Source organism: Thunnus albacares, chromosome 11, assembly GCF_914725855.1.
Source record: "Thunnus albacares chromosome 11, fThuAlb1.1, whole genome shotgun sequence".
NCBI classification, from domain to species: domain Eukaryota; kingdom Metazoa; phylum Chordata; class Actinopteri; order Scombriformes; family Scombridae; genus Thunnus; species Thunnus albacares.
In genome coordinates, this window is record NC_058116.1 from 23,458,640 (window position 1) to 23,485,279 (window position 26,640).

At 40.4% G+C, this 26,640-nt stretch overlaps 1 protein-coding gene across 6 annotated transcripts in view; it reads left to right on the top strand.

Annotated features, from left to right (window-relative positions):
• pard3bb (par-3 family cell polarity regulator beta b) overlaps positions 1-26,640 on the top strand; it is a 228,620-nt gene that overhangs the window by 114,383 nt on the left and 87,597 nt on the right. For 5 of the 6 annotated variants that reach the window (XM_044365206.1, XM_044365207.1, XM_044365205.1 and 2 more), the window contains 4 exons: positions 179-294; positions 3,171-3,215; positions 13,919-14,134; positions 16,805-17,036. In XM_044365206.1, coding sequence (XP_044221141.1) covers positions 179-294; positions 3,171-3,215; positions 13,919-14,134; positions 16,805-17,036 — 609 coding nt within the window. The remainder of the gene's footprint in view (positions 1-178; positions 295-3,170; positions 3,216-13,918; positions 14,135-16,804; positions 17,037-26,640) is intronic. The other variant, XM_044365208.1, reaches the window with a different exon arrangement.

Below are 26,640 nucleotides of genomic sequence, written 5' to 3' on the forward strand. Positions count from 1 at the left end.
TTCACACAAAACAAATTAAGAAAATAAAATAAACAACGCTGTAATTAAAGAAGAAAAGTAACAGATATAACAGATCTCAGGAACCGAAAACCAAATGTGTGAACAGATACCACAATAATTCATCTGAATGCTTTAAAATGTGTGTCTGTTGTTATTTTGTCTCATAATATTTTTCCAGGGAAACCTCTGGCCCAGCTCAGCCCCAGTCTCCTACCCAGAGCCAGAACCAGCGGCAGTTCCAGCATGTTAAAGCATCCAAGAGCATGGACCTGGGTACGAATCCGCAGCACACTGGTGGGGAGATTTTTCTGTTTATCTACTCTGCATGGTGGCTGCATGCATCTTATCTGCACAGAGATTTAAATATTCCTGCTGATGCATGGCTGTGACACCGACGGCATGTTCCCTCCGAGCCACGTGCAGACTGACACCTATACAGACACGTACTGCATACTGAACACACACACACACCTACAGATACTCAAACATGTCCTCTCTTTCTCCCCTAACTGGCATGTATTTTTCTACCTTCTGAAAAAAAAAAAGAAAAGATAAACGAGTCTCAATATGTGTTGCAGGATTTTAACCGTGCTTCATTACGCTCTTTTATGTACGCAAACAAATCACAACCTCCGCGATCCCGCTTCGTTCACCTGTTGCTCTCTGATCGCTGAGTTCTGACGCGAGGGTTCAGTTGATATTTTACAAAAAGTCAACTTTGGAAATACGTGTACGTGCTCGTGCATACATCTGTGTAACATGACAGTGGATGCAGCGGCGCAACAATAGCTTATTGTTTCAAATGTCACTTCCCTCAGTCCTTCTCCTCAAGCTGACTCCTCTGCCATTTCTCGATGCGTGTGTGTGTGTGTGTGTATGAGAGAGAGGGAGAAAATGAAACAAAAGAGCAGGAGACTATTTGAATAGCATAGGCATCCGTTTCTACATGAATAACAGACTGTATGTTCTGTGTGTGTCTGTACATTGTCCTTTTTTTTTACGCGCTTGATCTTGACAAACACATTTGGAGTCGATTCATGTTTGCTTGAACGGCGTGATGTGTTTTCAACGCCATCAAGCAACAGTAATAACAAGTATTTTATATACAGAAATAGTTCAGAGGGGAGGATTTCCCATCTCTGTGGATCGATATTATCCCTCAAGGGTTCTTATTCCCCGCCTGCTCACTGTCTCTATAAAGCTCAGGAGAGCACAAACAAGGCAAAGAAAGCTGAAGCTAAGAGGAAACAAAGCTAATTAAGTTTGTATGATAACTGTTCAGCCCAAAAAATGATGGCAAAAACATCAACATCAGCTTATGATTAGGAGGATATATTGGTTCATTGTGACAAATCGTTGTTTAGAGAGATCCGGAAAGCCTGGCTTGCTCTGTGGTGATGTGAAGAGGCTGACCTTCACATGTAAAGCTCTCTGGTTAAAAGGGGTTTGGTTCTAATCTTCTGTGTTTTGACAGAACAGACAGTCATAGTCGTAGTAGCGATAACAAACATACATCAATAACACGACGAGACTCTCGAGCCTCCTGAAGTTCTGCTATCAACACAAAATAGTCCGCTCTCGTGAGCATTAATTAGCAAATATTTCTTTGTCAGTTTACTTTGCCTTTGCATAACTTTATGTAAATCAGATTTTGCTTATTAGTACTTTATGTAAATGGTGGCCGTTAGTGTTTTGTGTATGAAAAAATTTTAAAAAAAAGGGGGAGAGAGAGAGAGAGAGAGAGAGAGCATTCTCAGCATTTCATTCATGGGTCAGTTACATAATTTCATTTTTATTTAATTTGCCCTGATTTCATTTTCCACCCCAGTCCAATTAAAAATTTAGGAATAATTTAAGATCAGTTCCAGATTATGAACTTCCTCCCCTGGTTATTACTGTCAGTCCCACACTGTCTCCATCTCTGTCTGTCTCTCTCTGTCTCTGCCTTCGCCTGCGTCGGGGGTTCGTCCCTCTCTTTGTCTCCAGGTTCGTTCACCGCCGATATGAACAGAACAACAACTCAGTTTGGGATTAAGCTACACAGGTTACATTTGAATTAATCTGAATGAGTGTGTCAGTAATTATATTAGTTCAAACTTTTGATTCTTTTCAAATGCAACGTGACATCCCGTATACGCGTATGTGTGTCTACATGTGGGTATCCGTGTGAGACTCCCTCCTTTATGACACGCCTGTGTGTGTGTGAGTGTGTGTCACACACGTGGCATCTACACATCTGCTGAAGTAGACACACACGCACACTGTGATCCACAAACTACTGGGCTGCTGAGGCAGTCGTGTTGATTTGCCGCAGACAGATGCTGTCAGACACACACACACACACAGCTAGAATTACACTTTAGGCTTGGTTTTCATTAGAAAGGTATTTGTAGGGAGAAGCCATGTTACTGCTTGGTTTCTGTGGTCTGAGTGTGTGTGTGTGTGTGTGTACTGGCAAAGTGCTACTAGTCAATGTGTTCCTTGTTGGCATCGGGCTGCTCTGTGGCTTTAGGAGGAAGGGAGAAAAAGCAAAAGAAAAACTTGTAAAAATGAAAGGAGGATTAACAAGGAGTAATGATGGAGAGAATGGTGAACAAAGGAGACAGAAAAGGAGGGGGGGGGGGGGGGGGGGGGGTGCCGCTAAACGGGACGAGTGTAACCGAAGAAAAAATAAAAACATGGAAGGAGAGAGGTGAGGGTAAAGAGCAGAAGGTGAAAGGGACAGAGAGCAAAGCATTGACTGAGAGGCGAAAAGAGAGAAAGAAGATGAGAGATTGAAAGAGAGAAGGGAGGGTGAGTGACAAATGAAGTGAGAGAGAAGAGAGGAAAGGAAATGACTTCAGTAGCAGTGAGGCTAACTTAACATCACAGGAGAAAAAAAAAAAGCAGCTAGCACTGCAATCATGTAAAAAGAGACACAAAGAATTATAGTGTGTTAGAGAATGATGGAGAGAAAATGAGAAGCCCAGGAGAAGGAGAAATGCAGGAAGATTACAACTGGATTTGGGTTTTTTTTTTTTTGTTTTTTTTTAGGAATAAGGAACACATGGACAGCAGTTTGGCTTTTGCACATTTGGCAACAAGAAATGGAAAATGTGGAAGTCAAAAGGAAAGGGAGCGTGTGTGGTTCATTAATATATGCATATTTACATATGTTTCTTTTGTTTCAGTGGCAGACGAGAGCAACGTAGGATCCCTGGTCGGAAACACCGCAGGTGAAAACACTTACAGCCTACACCTGCATATAATCTCATAATCAGTCATACACACACACTCAGGAGCACAATTAGACGCACGCACGCACACACAAATCACTCAAATCAAAAAACAAACAGAACCAAAACAAAAAAAAAGTTGCACCTGATACCTGAAAATAAAAGAAAGATCAGCACACAGCCAAGTTTCCTCAAGTGCATTGTTGCATTTCATGTGTGTGTTTGTGAACATATGTGGACTCAATTTCTACTCAGAATGAATGAAAAAAGAAAAACAATATACACTGTATATGCATATATGTATATGTGTATATATACTCCACCATATTACAAGATACAAAAAGTTCTCTATCTTCTCTTCCAACTTAAAATCTCATTTTTTTTTGTGCTGTGAGCAATCAAACCAGCTTCTTCTGTCTCTATCATCACTTTGCAGAGTGTTTGAAGCCACTATATACCAGAGTCCCTCTTTTTTTTTTTCTTCCCCCTCTCCAGTTTTATGTATGCCACTCCACTTTTCCTCCCGCATCCCCGGTTCTTCTGTCTCCTCGTATACCCTCGGCTCCTCTCAGCTTCCCTCTAGAAATACCTCCTTAATTTAGCCGAAGTGCAGATGAAAGGGAGCTTTGGACGAGGAACTGGAGAGAGAAGAGAAGGGCAATACTATGGCCACTTCTTAAAGATACACGTAGACAACCTAGTTCCTAAGGGGTAAGAGAGAGAGAGAGAGAGGAGAAGAGATGGCGGATGCTTCAGAACCTCTCACCTTAGTGGGCTGCACACACTTCTTTTTTAAAAGTTTGATGTCAAACTTTTCTTTTTCTCTTTTTGCCTTGAAGTTTCATTCGTGGCTACTTGAATGTAAGAGCACTCAACTGCATTCCACTCTATGCAGGTCTGTCTCGCTGTATGCCACTTTATGCTCGCCAATCAGTCCAGCCTTTTTTTTTTTTCCTCCACATTCTTCTGTGTCTCAGTTTTTATACAAGGCGGTATTGACTTTTATGTACGAGGTGCATAACCGTTTGAAAGAGAGAAAGCAAGAAGGCATGAGGTGCATGAAGGACAAGATATGTGAAGAATGCAAGGCAGAGTTTTAACATGTATTTTACTAGATTGAACTCCTAATAAAACAATAAAAAAAAAGACTTCTTACAGCTCAAAAGATGGGAGGAAAAAAATGTTTTTTTTTCCGTTTTAGTCTTCCGTTTCTCATTTTTGGGTTTGGAGCTTAAGTGTAACTGTAGTCTAGAAAGCATGCTCAATGAGCCAGAACTCGGGACAGTGGTTAAATGTGTTCTGGACAAGATGTAGTGATGTAAAAAGGCAGGCGAGGGAACATCTCGTACAGGACAAGAGGATTACCTCAGAGGGATCAAAATGGTAAACATGAAGAGGTAAGGCTGTGTGGAAAAAAAAATACACAGACAATAGACATCTCTCTAGTGTCATCGACTCTACATTACAGACAGTATATTACAAAACACAGCCCTGACTTTTTTGTTGCCAGCACATGTAATCTGAACATCTGTTTATTTTTTCTGCTTAACTTTTATTAACTATGTCGACATTCACGTGGTCCTGTTCACTGTCAGAAAACTGTAAAATGGAAAGACCTTGAATAAATATGAATTGCTGTGTAGAAGGGGAATCAGTCTCATTGCCAATGTCTTTACTTTGTATTTTACTACCTGGAGAGCTTTCTCCATAGGGTGAATGAAATACAACAAGGAAATATGGCTTGTAATTCGGGGTGAAGTTATGAGGCAACTAAACTTAAAGTTGTCAAGTAAAAGTTGATTATTTTTCATCACCAATCCTAAATATAGTAGTTTCCCAATTGCTGAACGTGGGAATGCAGCTTTATTTTATTCCCCTGGTTCATTTCAAGACTTTTTTTTTTTTTTTTTAACTCAAGCCTATTTACACATTCCCCATACCTGTTGATTGTCAGCATGTCTCCTGTTTTATAATGTCACTAAGAGAGCTGTTAAAGTGAGTGTGTGCCTGGCAAGCATGACACTTTTTTTCCAAACCCACTTTCCTTTTGCTGTGATGTATTTTTTTTTTTTTTTTTTATAATTGATATGCTTCCAACAGCCCTGTGCCAGGACTTCAGACAGCTGCGCGGACTTTGGTTAAAGAGGGGGCAGTGAGGGGGTGGGGTCCTGGGAAGTGAGGGAGTTTAGAAACAGTCAGTTCTGGGAATACTGTTTTCACTTCCAGCAATGGTCTTTCCCTCCACACCCCAAGAAACCACTGAGAAACTACACCACAAGTACACTCTCTCTCTCTCTCTCTCTCTCTCTCACACACACACACACACACGAAACTTATGGTAATATTATGGTAATGGAAAGTCTCCATCATCCTGTGGAAAATGTGAGCCTTGGAAGATTTCATATTATATTGTAATTTAGCTGAATCTGAGATGCAAAGTGACGGAAATGGGAGACCATATTACAAAGTGTGTATGTATGCATGTGTGGAGACTTTCCCTGAAAGTGAAAGGGTGCGTATGAGTCTGAGTGTTCTTGTGACTAAATGTTTTTTTTTTTTTTTCAGTGTGCGGGGGCTGCAGTTTAGCAAATTGTGTAAATTACGAAAATTTCTAAATAACCGCTGCACAGAAAAGTCTCGAATTCAATACAGGACGCACAGAAAGAATTGTTGGCAACACACCACAAGCTCTGTGTGTGTGTGTGTATGCGTCTTTGTGGTCAGACATGCCTGACGTTTCTGTGGTGGCACCGAGAAATAGGGGCACAATCATTCCAATAATTAATCAAATCAGCTGTGGAAGAGAAAACATGTGTTTCCCTTAGGTTGACTGCTTAGGGGTGGTGCTGCGGTGGGGTGAGGGTGAGGGTGAGGGTGGTGGGCTGGGGTGGGGGGGGTGGCGGTAGCAGAGAAAAACTTGAAAGAGACTCAGCAGCCAGACATTTCTCTGTGCTCTGTTTAGGAGCGGCTGAGATTGACACTGAAATGACAAGAGCCGGTCCACCTTAATGGTCAGTCCACTTTAAGTGAGCCTTGTCAGGTTAGACTAACCCATTGTCGCTAACTTCAAGGCTGACCCCCTTCACTTTTCCAGCAGTTGGGGAAACAACAAACGAGACTTTTCTCGGTCTTGAGAAGCTGCAGCATTTATTAAATGACACGGTGTAGCCTGCACTGTGCATTTACCGCCAGATTGACAACTTACCGCTAACCTTTTCCTCTACCCGACTCGCATTTACCGCCACTTTTCTGTCGCTCGCTCAACCACACACTCCGCTAGGCACACACATTATGCGCCGCCCTATTCCTTAAAGGAGCTACACTACTTTTATAACAGTACCTTTCACGTAGACATCCTTTGAAGAGTGCGGAAAGGCAGAATAACTCAAAACAATTCCACAGTAACTATAATGCTATTGTGCTTGCACAGTGTGTGAGTGAAAATCATTAGTAGCCTATTGATATTCATGATCATGTGAAATTTCAGCAGCGGCGCTCATAATTTTGCAGTGGCAGTGCGCTGCTGCGGAATGACTATAGGGAAAACACTGAGGGCAATTCCACTTAGAAATGACTCAAGACACTGTCATAATATATAGATATGTAAGCTATATGTGAGCTATAATATATAGCTCACATAAAGAGTGTTACAGTGAAGAAAAGAAAGGAAAAAAAAACAGAATATATCAGTCCATATCTTTCTCCAGTGTAGCCCGATTCTTTCCTCAAGCCACTTTAAATAGGACAGTACAGTCAAACACTCGCTCTCATGCACTGAAATGAAAATTGCTGACGGGAAATAAAACAAACGGTTGCAGCTGTGTTTCTTTCACCGTGTTTTCCTTTGGTGATGGGGACAGCCCAGAGCCTCTGTGTCTCCCAGAATCAGTATATGAGAGATGTTTCCTTGTGAAAATAAATGGTGAGCAGTGCATATCCACAGGAATGATTAAAAGCTTGTCATGGAGAAGTGAGAAATGTCTAGTGAGCATATGCACCCTTGTGCAAAAAAAAAAAATCTCTTTATGTATGCAATAAACAAGTGTTTTAAATGAGTGCAAGAGTGTTTGACAGACAGAAAGAATGAAACTCTTAACCGCAGTCCTTACACAGACGTTTGTTAAGATTTGAAAACTGGCTAAATGATAAATTATTCCGAGGAGACCCATACTTGTGGCGACACTCTCATTCACAAACACTGACATGCCTAAGTTTTCCACGCAGCACACTGGTATAATGTAAATACTGTAGCCAAAATGCTTGTCTGCTTTTGTCGTAACTTTCTGTTTTAATGTCTTCTTTTTTGCTAATTTTTTTTGTTCCTCCACCCACCACTAGTGCTCTCTCTCTCTCTCTCTCTCTCTCTCTCTCTCTCTCGCTCTCTCTCTCTCTCTCGCTCGCTCTTACTTGCCCTCACTCATTCTCTTTCTTGCCAACGCCATTCAGGCTTACAGGCTGACAAACAGGCAGGGGAGCTTAGACCAAACAACATCTCTCTGAAAATATGTTTTTGTGTGTGTGTGTGTGTGTGTGTGTGTGTGTATGTGTGTATGTGTGTGTGTGTGTGTGTGTGTGTGTGTGTGTGTATGATGCTGAGGGAGACTGGTGCAGTCCATTGTTTGAATCTCTCCCTAGTGGAACTTTGACTTTGATGACAGTCACACACTGACAAGACTCTGCCAAAACTGCGTCTTTAGAGAGCCACATCTCTGTATATCCCTCTCTGCCTCCCCCACTCTTATGATTGTTTCCTTCTTTCTTTCTCTTCATCTTTCTTTCTCCTCTTTTTTTTCTAGGTTTTTTTTTTTTTTTTTTTTTTCCAGTTTTCCATTGTTTCCTGGTCTCTCTGGCTCTTGCAGACTTTGCTGTGGATTTAACCTGAAAGCCACCTTGTTAGGATGATGTGGATTGATGGATTGATTTGTCACAGGGAGAGCAGTACGTCTTTGTGTGTGTGTCTGCGTGGGTGCGTGCATATGTGTGTGTGTGTGTGTGTGTGAACGCCACTCGACAACGCCACCACACATTAGCTCTTGACAACCGTTCTTAGACGGAGAATTCAAACAACTGAACTAAGCAATCCCTGTTTTTCCATCATTTTACCATTATACCTCCCCTTTGTGTGCGTTTGTGCTTGAATCTGAATACCTTTTGCTTGCGTACGTGTTTTCTTTACAAGGTATCCGCCTCTCTCCTCTGTATTTCGCACACACTGACCTTTCCTTGTCTTTGTGTGTACTCTTGGCTGCCTCTCTGTATATTGAATGCCCTTTGACCCCTCTCCATCTCCCCCAGTAAGCCAATAAAGGTGAGCAGTAATCAGTAGATGGTCAGCGCTGTCGTTCCTTCGCCGGTACAGCCATTTATCTCTATCAGTCTCTACACACCGATCGTACTGTACTCTATACTGTATGATGCTTGAGAGCGAGAGGCACAAAGAGAGGGGCGGCCATTTGTTTCTGTCCCGGACTAATCGGTTACATTCCCTGTGATGGATTTATTTTCAAAGAGTTTTGTGTGTCAGTGGAGGAGTGTGTAGGCTCGCTCGTGTACATGAGAGATACCGCAACAGTCTCTCACAAATGTCGTCCACATCTCGAAACACAGGTGCAGCACTGTAGGTTTACATTGTCATTAACTAATGCTAAAAAGACTTTTTTTATACAGTGACAGATGTTTCCTAATGTTTAAGGTTGTCAAAGTTGATCTTGAGTAACAGCTAAATCTGAAAAGTAGCACATTAGGGATCCTCTGCTTGCAGACACAACAAAAAGATGCTGATACAGTACTGTAGGTGTTAACAGTAAGGAAACAATGATGATGGCAGGGGTTATTGATTGTGATTTCTATTGCTGCAAACACTTCTTTGTTCACTGTGACAAAATTGCTCAGTGCAAATGAAACAGGAACTGACTAAATGATGCATTGTACCCTTTACTCTCTGTTCTGTGTGTCAGTTTAGATGTGAATCGGAGGAAATTAGAAAATCATTATTAGATTGCAATTGATGGGAGAACTTGCAAGCGTTGCAAGTCTATAGAGGTTTTTAGTGCCTGTTTAATTACACTTTTATCAAAAGACTTAGCATTCAGTACTCCACACAGCTCATGTACAAGGATAGCAATGTAGAATTATCATGAGCATCTAGCATTAAAATAGATCATTATGCTTAAGGACATGGAAAGGGAACATTGGCTTCTGTTGGTTTCTGTGGAAACCAGGCCAACCATGCTACATCTTTGAATTATTACTATATTTGGTACAGGTCTGGTGATGAATGCAATTTAGATCTTCTTTCTGAACCGTCGCTGTTCATCGCAGCGGCATCTGCATCACGCTGAGCAGGAACTAGTCGATACCGTTCTGAGACATGAGACTGAGGATGATGTCACATGTTTTTTTTTTTTATGGTTTATGATGCCCATTCAATTATTATGGAGCCCCTGTGGGATAGCAAAACCTCATTTCATCTTCTGGGAGATTGAACCACATAACACAGACACACACAGCCACAACGTACAGTAAATACGAGGCACTTTGCTTACAGGAATGATGCTCGCACCACAGTATAAAAAGATAGCAAACACACACACTCAGTCACACACACAGGTACTTTCCCCCAGAACACACACATCTACCTCTTAGGAGTTCTCCGTGGTTGAGAAAGTCAGTGATTTCATAAAAACAAGTTGTTTCTCAGGGCAGTTTGTACACAGTATATCCAGTCATAGTGACTGCGGTGGGAATTGAACTGCATGTGCTTTAATGCTGTAATGTTTTTCTTAAACTCTGGGTTAGAACACAAGGGAACTTCAACCGATGGGAAGTTTAAGTCTCTCCTCACTGAAAAAAAACAGGTTTCTGGCTGTAGAAATAATACAAAAATAGAAAGCAAAAATTGAGCTGTATCTCCTTTTCAGAACCTCTAAAGTGTGGTTTGGTGCCGTAGAAGTCCGTGCTGTTGCTGAGTCTGCTGGCTTTGTTGCTGCAGCCTGCTGCTAAGCCGCTCCTTGGTGTAATTTTGACTTTCAAAGTAGCCCATTGCATTCCTGCCAACAAAATAGCCTTGGGATAGCTTGGTGTTCTCTCTCGTTTATGTTTTGTTTTTAATTCTTTCTTTCTTTCCTTTCTTCTCTCCTTCTCTTCCTCTCTCTTGTTCTCACCGCCATCCTCTCTCTCTCTGTCTCTCCCTCCGTCTTTCCCAGGCCCACTTGTTTCTTTTTCTATAGCGTCCTCTCACAGTTTCTGTTTTTCTCTGCCAACCCCCCACTCTCATATCTTCTCCCTCAAACCACTTTGTTACTCTTGTCTTGCTTGTCATCCTCTCTCTCTCTCTCTCTCTTTCTCTCTCTCTCTCTCTCTCTCTCTCTCTCTTTAAAAGCAGCTTAATTCTATCATCTTACAGTTGGACAGCAGTAATTACATTTATGACACAAATCCTGCTACTCACAGCAAAATACTTTATGTGTGCGAGACCAAGTGTGTGTTTGTGTGTATGTTTGAGTATGTGGATGCATGCTCAGCACCCACTGTCTGTGTACTTACATATTTGTATGTGTCGTTGGATGTGTGTGTGTGTGTGTGTGTGTGTGTGTGTGTGTGTGTACTGGTTATTCCCTGATAACCCAACACCACTAAGCTATTTATAATAGTATTTATTTCATCCTCCTACCCAACCCTCTGCAAACAGACATGTTTGGACTCAGAGGTCACTCTCTGTGTACATACTGTGTGCTCTTCTGTATTAGACTTCTTAAACTGACAGCAGTTGCCCTCAAACTTTGTAGTTTCCCCCCAGTGAAAAACGAACCTTGACCCCAGCTCCTTGCATTGGGTTTCACTGAACAGCATCACAGGAACATTTCATAAGGAACGTATTAATCTACAGAAAGCCATGCGTGACGAAATAGTGATATGTACAAATCTAGGCATGTCTTTTGAGTTTTTAAGTATGCTGGATTATGAATGCATTGTAACTGAAATGAAAACGTTAGCCGCTTGTTTAGCTTTAAGGGTACTTGTGTTTTGAGAGTGTTGCTGGCAACTGCAAACATGTTGGCCTGAAAAGTTTAGAGTGTGAATAAAGGGAATAATACATCAAAAATCCTGGACATTTCATGTCAAGTTTATTCATGCATTCGGTGGCCTTGGTTCAAATGTTACTGGCAGCTCTTACCCGCAGTCCTTAGAGCTTTAAAACAGTGGATTATCTATTCAAATGGGCATATGTAACCTTTATTAAGAAAACACAGAACTCTCCGCTCTAGAATAAAGATATGTTTTTGTATTCACTGTATCTCTTTCAACTTTTTTTTTTAACCCTTTTCTTCAAAGATTGTAGACTGTTCTGTGCTCTTTGGCCAATGATCTATTAAATTTATCTCTCGGTACATTTTCCTTCAGGCTGGTGTTCAAGAGTGCAGGGTGGGATCAAGTTTTTGGCAGTCGTAAAGTCGGTCACCAGTGGTCATAAGAAGGGCTGAATGGTTTCGAAAAAATTATCTAATTGCGATTATTTTGACCGATATTGCAATTGTGATATGATTTGTGATATTAGAAGGATCATAATTATTACATCATTATTCTCATTTTCATTGAGAAACATATTAAAATGATAATGGTGTGATTTTTGTAGGAATCTGTAGTAAACAAAGATGTTTTCTTTAGAATATGATGTGTAGGCCAGGACATCTCTGCAGCATGACACATTTGAGAGTTCAGTGGTACAACAGCCAAAAACACTGGTCTACAAAGATGTGAAAAGAAGTTTTTAAAGTGACATTACACAGTGTAGTGTACAGTACAGGACACTACCTATCTGTTTGAAAACTGTGTAGGATTTACTAGTAAAAAGGTTTGAATTTAATTACATTGCCTTGACTTTTGGCATTGAGTTTGAGGCTGTTATTGACTGAGAGTTTTAGGGTCATGAGCAAAAGTGTGTTTCACTGATGACATATATATTCTATAATTATGGGTTTTATGCCTATTAATCTAAGACCCACTTACTATATAATACATGTCATAGAGTCACTGTCATTTAAATTACATTCCTGCAATTTTGTGGAATTTCTCAAAATTTGATTCTTACATAGTACATAGTGGGTTGAATACGGCTTTTTGTTTCAGAAGAGTATTATTTACTGTTACAGTGTGACAAAGACAGTTATCTTCTGTAATGTGTCTGTTCAGATCTGTTCAGCTTTATCAAAAAAAACCTACAGTTTCAAATTTATATTTAATATAGATTAACTACATGTCACGTAAATGATGTTACTTCTTCAGTATGAATGTCATATGGACTGTGTTTATGGATGGGAGTGTCACCAGTCATGGCCCTTGTCCATTTCCCCTCCTAGCAGCCGACTTACATTATGCATGTGCATACATTCCATGTGTGTTATTACTCTGTGTGTGTGTGTGTGTGTGTTTGGTTAATGGTTGTTTAAATAGATGTGGAAGTCACATCAACCCTCTCATCTTCCCTGCTCTGAGGAAAACACACACACACACACACATACACACGCACACACACACACACACACACACACACAGTCATGTGTATAGGGAATCATTAGCTAAAGTGATTCTGCTTTAGCTATCATGAATCACAGTGGCATCATATCGACAAGCCAGAGCCAGCAAGGAATCCAAAATGTGTGTGCGTGTGTGTATGTGTGTATAAGGATTACCAGTATTTTGAGCTGGCAGCAAGCCCAGCCTTCCTCCCTTCATCCCATTTTTCTCTGTCTTCCTCTCTGCCACCATGGTATTCCCCAGAGGAAACTTAATTTTCTCTCTATCTGTCCCCTGTGTCCCTCTCCTCCCCATCTCGCCCACCATCAGTGTCTCCCTGTTTTTAGATGGCACACCGCGGCAAACTAAATTGGAAGGACACGTTAACTTCTCTCCCCTTTTTTTTGTGCTACAATCAGCAATCATCAGACATGGTGGGAACATTACGGGGGGGTTTGAAGCTGAACTTGGACCAGCTTCAGCAGTCAGAATGTCATTGGCTTTGGTTGGGTCTCTGCAGCAGCATAGCAACTATTGCTAGGTAGCCTGCTTAATGCAGAGCCCGCAAGGGTGGCATGCCTCGCTATTTTAACCCACTTGTGAAGTGTATATGCAGGGAAATTGTGAACCTTCACAGCATGTCTTTGCTTTACTCTCCCTTGAATACTTCCACTATTGCCCTGTCTTATCATCCATCGCTCTCCTCTTCATCATTCTTTCTGCTGCATCCCTCCCTCCCTCAGTAATATCTCTCTCAGTATACTTGTAATGATGGATGGAGAACCAGTAACAGTAAAGCAGACCTCACATCCATCACAAACTCAACAACAGCATAGTTAACTGCATCATTTTTTTTTTTTTTTTTTCCCTTTCTCTGCTCTCCTGTGTGTAGCCATGTCATTGTCTTTCTGGCTCCTAGCCAGTGTCTCCATGGGCTTTTTAACCCAATCAGAGCAAAACACAGCAGGGTAAACTTATTATTTGACAACCTAATCAGACCTGGGAAAAATGGGCACATCCCACTAAACCATTTCGCTCTATAAAATATTGATAATAAATGTCAGCTCTGGCTTTATGAGGTAGTTTTATTGTTTTTAAAATTCAAATGGTTTCAACTGGCGCTGATACAAAACGCATCCCTTACCCTATATTTCTCTCTCTCTCTCTCTCTCTCTCCCCCCTTTTAGCTCCATCGACTCCTGTGGAACTCGGCCCTACCCTTGGCCTGAAAAAGTCCAGCTCGTTGGAGAGCCTCCAGACCGCCATGTCAGAGGTTAACAGAAAAAACGAACTCCTCCCCTTCCACCGTCCTCGCCCCAATATGATCAGAGGAAGAGGCTGCAACGAGAGCTTCAGAGCAGCTATTGATAAATCCTATGATGGGCCGCCTGAGGATGATGATGGTAAGAGAGTTAGTGTGTGGAATTTGTCTTGTAGAGGCAAAAATAATTCAACACTCAATCACACTGAAACTTCAGAGTATTTTGCACTTTTTGACCACGCCCCTACCAGTGATGTCACAACAGCAGCTATTTCACTCTTTACAGTTAATGCCATTTTCAAACTGACAGGGATTTACTATCTGTGTAATTCACATGTAACGGTTGACATACAGCATATCTTCAGTGATACACGGTGATTGATGCATACTCATGGCTTACTTCCATGTGCAACATATTCCCCAATCACAGTTTCTCCATCAAAGCAAGACAGGGGGTATTAGCAGAAGTTCACCGCACCTCAAAAGTGTCAGCACATTCATTATTACGAACCAATACAGAAGCAATCGCCCTACAGTATGTGAGTCAATGTTGAGTTTGGCTTTAAATATTTATCGAGGAACTAAATGGTAGCCGCTCGGTTTTGTTTCACTGGGAGGTGCGGTTCAATTCCCAGCCGTGTTATTAGCAGCGAACTCTTATCAGTCACCACCAGAGTAATGAGTCAGGCTGTTTCAGATCACTACACTACACACAGGATAGGACTAATAGGGCATGTCAACACCACACACGCAGCGGCCACATCTGTCACCACCATTATAAACGTTCAACACTTGGAGAGCTGCTGTTAATTGACAGAGAACAGTTCTCTGACGCACACTCAGGAAATCCTTTTCTTTCTTTCTCTTTCTCTATATTTGTAAATCCGTGAGTATAAATGATATCTTCAATTCAACGTCAAATGTAAATGTTTGTCAGCTACAATCTATGAGCTTCTGAGAGGCGGAACAGTTTTACCTACTGGTGATTAGGAAGACAAACATCGCTAACATTTTGAATACTCAGTCAGGGTTCATGCCAATACCAGCACTTGAACGCTACCCAGGGCGTGTCTTGCCAAGAAAGGCAGTGGGATCCATAATAACGTGTAGCTGATGCATTGTGTCGGATCATTGGCTGAATCCAGCTAATACCACAGTGCTTCACAGATTCCAGTGAATTCAGTTGTCAAGAGGTCTTTTCACTCGGGGCTTTGAGTCACTAGCTTTGATGTTTTCTTGTCAGCTGGGATGGATTATAGTGGTGAATAGTTGTTTCTGTCATTCTCTGCTTGTCTTTCTTCACATTTTGCTACCTTCACTCGTGTGTTATACCTTCCCTCTCTTTTTGTTTCTGTTTTTCTTTGTTTGTCTTTATTCACACGCCATCTCTATAAGCGGCAGGGATCACTCGTAAAAAAAGAGCAAATTCTTATATTTGTGGTTTGGAATGAGCTCTGCATCATGTTAGGATTTAGTGGAGTTGAACAAATAGTGCAGTGATTTGCTTGATATGATAGCACATGGCAAAATAGCTCACCTGCACAGTATCAGTATCAGTACGGAGAGGCTGCTGCAACATCCAAGTACAACCCGATCAGTCTCGATTCACCAAATCTTTGAAGTGGGTCAGAACAAACCAGTGGTCTGCACACATTTTGTTTTCCTGACTTTGCTGTTCAGATTTTAAGAAAAATATATAAATACACCTATAAAGTATAAATAAAATGAATTATTTGTCATGAAGAACTCTCACTATAACTCTTGAATGTATATTTTGTGTGCGGACAGACATTGGTTTAGTGCACACACACACACACACACACACACACACACACACACACACACACACACACACACGTATACAATTACAATTTCATTCTGTTGCTAGACAGTTTTTTTAATTAAGGCTGAAGTGAATGTCCACACAAAGTTAAATCTCAATTGAAGTAACTAATTTAGTTTTGTTATCTTATAAAATCTGACAAGTGGTCTGTGTGTGTGTGTGTGTGTGTGTGTGTGTGTGTGTGTGTGTGTGTGTGTGTGTGTGTGTGTGTGTGTGTGTGTGTGTGTGCGTGCGCGCGTGCATGTGTGTGTGATTGTTGTTATTCAAGGCCAGGTCTCCAGTCTGTCGAAGAAGTAATGAGGCATCACAGTTACGCTTTGAACATTTTCACTTTCTTATTCCTAAGAGTTAATTAATTCACTGTAGTGTTAATAAATCTGCCACGGAGATGTGGAGTAGAGAAAGTTTAACATTATGTCGTCGTGTGTATTCATGCTGGTGATATATACCTTGTTGTTTAATTGTTTCTTTTTGTTAATACGCATCGCTGTGTGTGTTTGTGTGATACCACCTGTTATGTGGTCTTCATTGTATTTTACCATTATGAGGGCGTTAGCTAAACACCAACGCTAAATGTTCACCGGGGCGCTCTTCCTCCAGCACTGAACTCTTCTCCTTATTCATTTAAACTTCATGACTGACTTAGCACTATCTAAAAACATTAAAATGATATATGATCTGCTTATTTGACCACAGGCCATGCCCCAATCTCCCTGTTAGCTTTGAACTGCTCCCTCAAAAAAAAGGGATTCTCGGGATGGTTTGGAATAATTAATGTTAGCTGTTGATCAAGCCATTAGTGAGCTGGGTTGTAGTAAACAATATAAGATTAAATTCAGCCTCAAATAATTAATTATCTTCAATTTATAAGAAATAGCTTTGGTGGGAAATCACTCATTAATTGATTTAACTGTGTTTCATCCCCCACTGTCTCTAATCCTCTTTCTTGCTTTCTTCCTTTTCCTCTAGATGACGGTTCAGAGCAGAGTTCAGGCCGGGACACCCCGGCAAGTAGTTCATCCCGCCAGGGAGTTGGAGATCAGATAGAGGAGAAAGCAGGCAAAAAAAACAAGAAAAAGAAAGCGAAAACAAAGAAGAAAGAAAAGACCAAGGGGAAAGGAAAAGAAAAAGAGAAGAAGAAAGCAGAAGAATCTGAAGAGACAGAAAAGAAGAGCAAGAAAATAGGATTCGGCCTGCTGAGGTGAGTAACTGTGTGTGTGTGTGTGTGTGTGTGTAAGAGAGAGCCTGTGAGAGATAGAAGGAAATGGAGATGAGTATGTTGTTGTATGTTTTAGATAGAGGAAAGTGTAGAGAGACAGGAAACAGGGGTAGAGAGATGGCTATGACAAAACCCAGATGTTGCAGTTGTGTGGTAGGCTTCATAACCAGTAGGCTACCAGGGCGCCGGGAGCTGATTAATTTCAAAACTGTTGGTCTTCAGTTTGTATTTACGGTCATATTATTTTACTGCATGTGTATTTCTTTGTATGCAAAATGACCAAGAAAGGTAAAATCACTTCTATCCAGCGTTTGATGTCAGTAGGTGTTGGATACTGTTGTAATTGGTTGGAAAGCAACCGTTCCAGTTACAGCGGTGTTTGTGTATAGTGTAATATGGATTCAGCAGTGATGTTCTTACTACACACATTTAAACACTTTACTAATCTGAATATCTCATCCAGGTACAAACAAATAATAAACATGTTGTAAACTGTAAATATAGACTAATTATTTATCTTTTTCAACATTGCCTAATTCAGTCGATTATCTCCATCAATAGGTTAAACACACTGGTTCTGTCTATCCTGTATCTATCTACAGTATGTTATTATTATTATACATATTACATATTGTATTAGGCAACAACTCTGTCTTTGTCCAGTGTCAGAAAATGAGACGGAGTCAGACAATCTGATATCCTAATCCTCAAACATGTATCAACTTTTTTTCTCTCAATATACTGTAGGCGCATAAACTAGCACAGTGTCTTTAGACCTCCATTCATACAGTATTAGACAAAAAAAAAAAAACCCAAAAAACCCTAAAACATGAACACACCAAGGTCTTTTTCCCCTCATGAAACACTATCACATGCTCACAGGCACACAGAAACCACTTTAAGAGCGGTGCCCCAATTTCCTTAAGAGGTGCTTAAAATTATCTGTCAGAACTATTTCATGTGATTAACTTTAACACTATATCTTCCAGTGTGAAAGAGGGCAAAGATACACACACACACACACACATACACACAGCTAAAAAGGGTGTTTCAATGAACAATTTGTACTTTCTACCTTAATTTGAACTTAATTTCAGGTTGTGTGTGTTTTTTTTTTTCACCATGGTTGTTACTGAAATGGGATTTCACATGACCATTACATAGATACAGATCTTTTAGAAAAACACTTGCATGCAATTTATTCTACAAAAAAAAAAAAAAAAAACGCACCCTTTCAAAATAACACTCACAAAAGCGGTCTGTATGAACCAGAGCACAGAAAAACACTTCCAGATTTCAAAGTCACATTTTATCACAATGATTATATCTCAGAGTCGCTCGTTATTTATAGTGAAATATTAGGCAATTAGACTAATATGCACTCATTTGACTAAATTGAATACATTCAGTGCTCACTTCTTTGAAACACACCTTATTCTTCAACACTTCTCCGTCCTGTTTTTCATGTTCTCGACTCCGTGCTGCTCGCTTTCTCTCATATCTACAGTAGTCAGTCATCGACGAGAGATTTTCTTATGATGAGCAGAAATGTTCCTTTTTATGATATTAAAATGCTGTCATCGCCAGTTCAGAGAGTGTAAATGGGTCTTTACTCCTTTTGTGCACCAAAAGTGGAAATTTAAATGGATAAGTGGATGGATTGAGGTTTGTGGTATGTTCCTTTTCGGTCACCCACTTATTTTTTTATTATTGTAATTTAATGTCAGACCCACCAACCCTCTTACCTACCTGCTTCTCTTTTTTATTGTCAATTCCACCTGAAGTATCAGCCCCTTCAGCCTATCATTACACACAAAATGCAACTTTAGGATGTATAAAAACAGCTTTATCAGATGTTGAATTAAGCTTAAAGTGTGTGGATTATTATATAGAGTCGTTACAGTTGAGTTGTTCCTATTAAACTTTGTAATGCTTTGAGCTCCACAAATAAAATACCATTCACCTCCATTTTTATTGGGTCGGCAACAGACATCTAAGCAGCAGATATCCTACACCACTACTGGTAAATTGGAAAATATTTGTTTTTGTGAATTGGGTGAACTGACCATATAATTCAATGTAAATAATTCCAAATTTAGTGATGTAACACAATTTCAAAACATTTGTTTCAGCCGCAGTTGGACTCCACCTTGGAATATGCTCCATTACATATAACTAGGTAGCGGTTAGCTGATATTTTTGACTGATGAATAAGAACATTTAATTATTGTTATTGTTCCTATAATGGATTGTTCCGATAATCCGATAATGTGGACTACCATTTGAAAACCTCTCTCTAGCTGTCCTTTCTCATTCATGACACAATTATTTCTGTCTTATGACTGCCTTCCAGGAGAGACTGTCTGAAAATATGCACTGTTATCTCTGTATTTAAACAATATCACATCTCCCCCCGTCCCCCCACCCCTCTCCGGCTTTTCACTCTGCCTTTGAGTGAAGTCGTCTGGAACAATTATAAACACATCTGATTTCTGATGTGGTCACGTTTTAAGTAACCGGTTCTGAGCGACCATAAATCGAGCTTTAGAGTGGAGCAGGTGGATGGTAGTGATGATGTCGATATAGCTGATATTTGACCAGAACACTTATGTTATTGCAGCCATATGTGTACATGTTACCAAAATAATCGCTTGTCCATAGTGATTTCACAGGTCATTCAGCGCCAAGTCCGATTTCACGTGTACAAATCATCACAAAATCACAGCTCCTTAATCCTTTGTCGTTAGGTGTTGTAAAATAGTCACATATTGTGCTCGTTAATTTAATTTGTAAGAGTCCATGTTTAGCTGTCTGAAATTAATTATTTGGTCATTGTGATTCTGTTGATTAAAACACTAACAAGAGCAAAGAGACAGCTGCTTATCAATAGATTACAGTTATCTTTTACAAACAAGCGTTGGTAACTATGATGCCTTAATCCAAAATTATGTACAGATAAAGACTCTGTGTCTCTGAGGTGTAGATGCATTTTACTATCTTGTCTAAATTATACTTGTTTTTTTTGTTAGTGAGTCAGTCAAACAATCAAGAAATTTTTCAACAAAACTGTTCTGTGGTGTTAAAGTGGAGCAATGTGCAAGTTATGTTTCACCAATGGCTCACTGGTGGCACAATGTGATATATTCATTCCTTCTTTGCCTTCCTCTTTTCCGCAATCCCTTCTCCTTTATAGCCCCAAGCGACTACTTTACACGCCTAAAGTTATCTTTTCGTTCACCTCCTTCCCTCCATCACTCTGTCATACCATCTTAGCAATGTCTTAAGTGCCACAGAGTTCAGTAAAGGTTACACCTAATCCCTTCTTTCTGTGTTCATCCATCTCTCTTCAGCCTATATTCCACTCCGTTTGATTATGGTCTGCACAGCCTATGCAGCACACCCCAAAAATATCTTCAGTTTAATCTAACCGCACCTTTCTTGTACGCACCTCTCCATCCATCCTCCCATCTTTTCATCTAACCATCCATCCTTCCGAGCCTTAAGTGTCTCAAGAAACCGTATAACACACCCAGGGATATTTTTAGACCCTTCCACTACAAACCCATCTCTCATCATCCATAAGAGGGTCTTGATTAGAGCCCAGTGATAATCTCAACCTTTCTCTCCTTCTCCTCTTTCTAGTCATATTTCTGTAACGTCTCTCCCTCTACCCTCCATCCCCAACACACACCCCTAATCTTTGCATCATTCCAATTTTTCCTCTCCGTCTGCTCTCCCCCCCTCCAGCCCCCCCCAGCTTCAGCTCCCTATCTGCGTTTGATTGCTTGTAATGGTGGGAGACTGAGAAGGCAAATTGGTGCTATTCAGAGGAGTTCAATCTAGGCCGAGCTGCTGATTTGTCACATTCATCTAAAGCCAACTTTGACTAGCCTAATGGTCTGGAGGAAAGGTGGTATGAGATACTCAACCTTACTCCCAAGTCCTCTGGTTTTACAGTAGGAAATGGTAATGTTTATCATTGGCTGGTTCACACATTTGATAGGATCTCTTTACCAACTACTATATTATATTTATATCCAATGCGCCAGCTGCAAAAACTCTCACTGCATTCCAATACCAAATTTCTCTCTTATAGTAGAAATCTCTTCACTGGTTTCCCCAAATTCAACCGTAATTGCCAAAAAAGTGCAGATTCCACTTGGTTCCTCACATTAATGAGTAACGAGAGTAGAAGTGTAGAAAGATCTAATGTAATTATTGTCACGTTTAATTGACACTGTGAGCAGACATTAATGTTTGTTTAAAATGCCCTTTAAAGTGGACAGCTGGCTTTGTCATCTGGACCGCTGCCACCTGCCAATCAGAAATGCCAATCATCTACGTGTGTGTGCGCGCACGCTCGCACTCACATTATTAACATCCTAATATCATGGATATTCATGTGGTGATAAAACATGATTAGCCACAGAGTCAGATGTTTGTCATATAGTTGGCACACGGTTACTGTGAATCTTCCTTGTGTGTGTGTGTGTGTTCTCTGCAAATTGTCTGCAGTTGTGTGGCCTTAATATCTCTCCAAACTCTGTATATTTTATTCTTTAGTGCTCAGACAGTTAAAGTTGATATTCAAACAAATCTGGCAACCCTCCTAACAATCGTACACACACACACACACATATATATATATATATACATACAACCGTAATTTAACACTCTATAAACATAATTAACTTGGGTTGTGGGAATGGTTCTGCTGTCATCTGTGTTTATATGTGTGTGTGTGTGTGGCCGGCTGTGAAAGGGAGAGAGAGAGAGAGAGAGAGAGAGAGACTGTCTGTGAAATGAAATGAAAATATGGTAATCTATTAGGTGAGACTGGAAATGGATAAGGTCCACCAGAACCAGAGCGGTACAGGCGCTGCAGTCGCCGGCGCATCGTGTGTGTGTGTGTGTGTGTGTGTGTGTGTGTGTGTGTGTGTTTGTGATTGTTGACGTGCATTATAATATTATGTGTGCATGCTGTTCGTTTTCAGATTTAAAACGGTGTGAATTTATGAGAATCAATGATAATGAATGCACGGTTGTAATCATGCACTGCTGTACTCACCTCCATCACCGTTCTAACTGCTGTATTAATGAAAAAAAATAGTTTGTTTTAGTGTAGCAAGACTCAAAACTAAAAGAGCAGCATAAATGGAGTATGTAGCCACCAACCAAAGACTGAATGAATAGGGGAAAAAAAAAAAACGTCGGGGTTGGGCAGGACAAAAAACTTGAGGTCACAATTAGAGCATCATCCTTCTTTTTCAGCCTTGAATCTGCTACCTTTCCATTACCTCCCAATGATGCCTATAATTACTCTCTTCCCCCATATTTTCCCCCTTTTCCTTCTTTCTCTTCTCCCTCTCTCTCTCTCTCTCTCTCTGCTCTCACCAGCTGGTCACAATGCAGCACCTCTTTTAGACTTAAAGTGCTCCATCGTTTGGACTATTATCCCATCTCAACGGTGGGGCCCATTAGGACTGAGTAGCTCCATTGTAGGTTCTATTTTGGTTGAGCCCCATGCAAGGCTTAGTAGCCCAAGTCTGTACATATTCTATGCCTGTGTGTGTCTGATTGTGTGAGCGCGGTGCGCGTAGATGAAAGGGTTGATGGTAGAAAATGGACTTACTCTGTTGCCGCGGTCCCTATCATTCGCAGGAGACTCTGATTGGGAACACGCCATTAAATCCAAATCATCTGCAAAATAGTATGAGTGTGTTTCAGGAATGCGCTGTAAGGTGGCTCGGATGGAAATTGTGTATGTGTGCATGTGTTTGGATTAAACTGTCTGTGACTGTGTGATCTGTAAAATGGTTACAGGTAAAGACAGTTGTTCTGAACATGACTTTTTGTTAGTTTGATATGTGTTACTGTATTTTTGGCATTTGTTAGGTGATGTTAAGGGACATAAATAAAAAAAAAAACAATGCAAAAACCAAAATAACATACCAAACATACCAATCAGATGTCACAAAATCATGTGTTTTGTGACATCTGATTGGTATGTTTATGTTATGTAGTTATAGAGATTACAACAATAAGGCATTGATGAAGACAGCTAAATGTTATGTTCGTATATTTCTAAGCCAACACATCCAGACACAAGTCAACAGTAACAGGAAAACTCAATGATCCATAACACTGATCAGACTTAGCAGACAGTCCGCTCCATCATTGTCCTCTTCCTCCTGAAGTGAGTATCCTGTTTTCTGTGTATTGTCATACCTGACAAATATACTGCATCTTGTTAATAAAGTGAATTACGCTTTTAATGGCCAGCGCTAATTAGCTAGCGTGTTTTGTTCTGCTATGTCATCTTTTCATGTACTGCACATAACATAAAACAACATGGTCAGGTTCGGGTAAAGCAAAGGCTGCCCCTTAAAGTTCTTTATGCAGGAATAAACTCTTTCTTCTGGCTAGACATGGTTTGTTATTGTTTTGTAATCAGAGAGAACATGCTTGAAAGGGGGGGGGGGGGAACCACCGGCTGCCAATCAAACATCATGACAGGAAATCATTGGGGTGTCACTGTCTGATGTCATGCTTGCCAATCAACAGTGTGTGTGTGTGTGTATACGCTTGCATGTGAATTTGTGCTTCCTTACATCACACACATCAGGGTGGGTCTGTCAGCTGTGTGTGTGTGTGTGTGTGTGTGTGTGTGTGTGTGTGTGTGTGTGTCCGCGTGCATGTGCTCGTTATCACTGCACACTTGTCAATCATTCATTCCCTCAGGGATCCATTTGCCAATGATAGCAAAGGGAGGCGTGTCTGGGGAGTGACAGAGGGAGCGGGTGAGAGGAGAGAAGAAGAATAGAAAGAATAGGTGAAGTGAGAGTCACAGATGTTTGCACTCGTTTTCTACTCGTTTGTCAGTCCTCATGTACTATTCAGAGGCACACGTGTGGAACAACCCTCTGAACAGTCTGCTCAGTGTTGTGTGACTGTTGTATGTTGTATTTCTCAGGCTGTTGAAAGCAGTTTTATAGCTCTTGATGTTTTATGTTTAAGTAATGCTGGCCACTCCTCACCTCCGCAAGGTGTTCGGTGTAAGGTCAAGATTAGAACATGTGTAGGTTAGGTTTGGGTTTTAGGTCAGTGATCATCTGTACAACCCTGTGTGTTCATGATTCTGGTATTCATCTATGACCAGGGAGTTCTCTCTAGTGCATTCATGACAAAAAAAACAGAAACAAAGCAACCACACCGTTTTTAAAAGTGTCACAAAATGTGAAACGATAGAAGAAAATGGCAATTTTACATAAAACAATGTAAAGATAACTTGCACCTGCCTTTAGCAAACTAAGCTAAACCTAAACCCAAAATGACACAGCAGTCAGGCTCATACAGTCTTACTGGCCATCTGCTATGATGGCATACGCAGTAAAAATATTTGAAAGATTTGGAATGACAGCGTCGACACACTGATGGAGTATTATAACATTACTTGCTGCCGGTTCTTCTGTTTAATGAAGATGATCTGTTCATTTTGATTATCTGTTTTATCTTGTGAGAAATCATGTGGATATACTATGTACAACAGATTTTGTGGTATAGATACTGATGACTTTACATCAACTCTCACAGATGATACAGAAAATACATTTTTTTCTCTCTGATCAGACATCACACTCAGTAAATAGTTGTTTTTTTGTTTTTTCAACCTACCTTTTCCTACACAGATGGAAGCTTTAAGGAACCTGTGTACATATTTCTAATTAAATCTTCCTCACATGCAAATGAGTAGCTGTACACTTTACATACAGATTGTGGTGTTAGGTCATGAATATTCATGAGTTATTCTGTTCCCACTAATGATAAATACAAGAGGTAATGCATTTATCCAAACTGGCTGCTAGTCAGCTGTTCTTACTCTGATATTCCTTGTGAAACGAAGCTCAAGTGATGATGTCGTAACTTGGACATTTTAAAATGTTTTCCGGGCATTAAGCTAGTTTGTGTGTGTGTGTGTGCGTGTGTACATGATGTGACTCTTTCTACTTTTTAGGAGCAAGATAAATCATAAAATGACAAAAAAACTAGTTTCACATTTAGAAAATCTCTAAGTTTCTACATGTGCGCGATGGTGGCGCTTAGATAACGGTTTGTAATTTAAAGGGTTTTATGTCACTAATGTTATATGTTGAATTGTATGTCTGTGGCCTCTATATATATTAGGTTTCACTATTTTCTGTGTGTCCCTTGTGTGTGTGTGTGTGTAACAGTATAAAAAGGGACCGGAGAGATAGGTATCATTATTTTGTAGTAGTCCATTATCTTTGTACATTTCTCTCCTCACTCTGTGCCAGATTTACTAAATGATGTTGTGCCGGTCTGCGCCGCCGTTTTCATTGAATTTGCGGCTGCAATCAGTGCCTGGATTACTAAGATGCAACTCATTACGCAGTCAGCTCCTGGACGACAGCTGATACTACCCTTCAGGTGCGTTCGGTGAGGGAAGGAAAGCTCATGGGCGGCAGTTCAGCGGCAGTATTCCTACGAGATCACCAAGCTCAGAAAAGAAATAATAACTCAAGAACCTTGATTGTAATTTTTTTTTTTTAAATCTTGCCATCTTGCATCTTCTTCTACTCTCAAAAAATTACTTTTAAAATTATTAGATGATAATCTTTAGCGTGAATCTAATTATGAATACATGAGGAGGCAATCCACACTGTAATGGGAAATAAAAAGGAGAAATAATAAGACGAATCAAACTGTAGTGATTATACACTTGCACACTGAATGGCCTTAGTAAATCCAGCAGGATTTATATAATCAACCTCTGTTAACATCTTCTAATATTGTCTCCTTCTATTATTTGCACAACCCCCCCCCCCCCCCCTCCCCGTAAATGCAAATGCAATGAGGAGAGATGCACAAACGACACCCGAACTGCAGCTCCAGCCTGTTGCGTTTGTTTTGATAAATACAGCACATGTGTTTGGGGCACAATGCCTGGAAAAACCTGTGCAATATGGCTCTGTGTATCTCCCTTCTTCAGACCTGCGTTTTGCTGCTACATGTAGATAAATCAAACACAGTCACAGATGGTCGCTTGTTTTATTGTAATCAGCGTTGTTCTGAGAAACTGACCCCATGGAGAAAACACCTTCACACAATGAACACAGGGAGGTAGAAGAAGGCAGGAATAAATAATAAATAAATAAAAAAATAAAAAACGAAAGACAGAAAGCAAGGTCAGTGTCCAGTAGCCATATAACACACTCTGTATTAATGGCTCCTAATCTAGATACTTTTATATATTTCACTTCCAGGTTGGCTCTTGATTCTGAGGTTAAAATTTGTGTATAATTTCCTTTTTTTGGGGGATGAAATTTATGTTTTGTGTAACCTGGACTCACATGTTAATGTTTGGATATGTAGCACTTTTCCCTTTGTCCAAAAACCCCACATACAACTTTTATTTTGCAATTGGAATAACAATTGTTTTGTTGGCTTCTGAGTTCACTATGGTTGGATTCATCTTATCGAGGACGGGTGAGTTAATATCTATCAGCTACCTCCTAAACACAAGTGTAATATTTTTGTCAATCCCCTCATTATTCCCCTCCGAAAA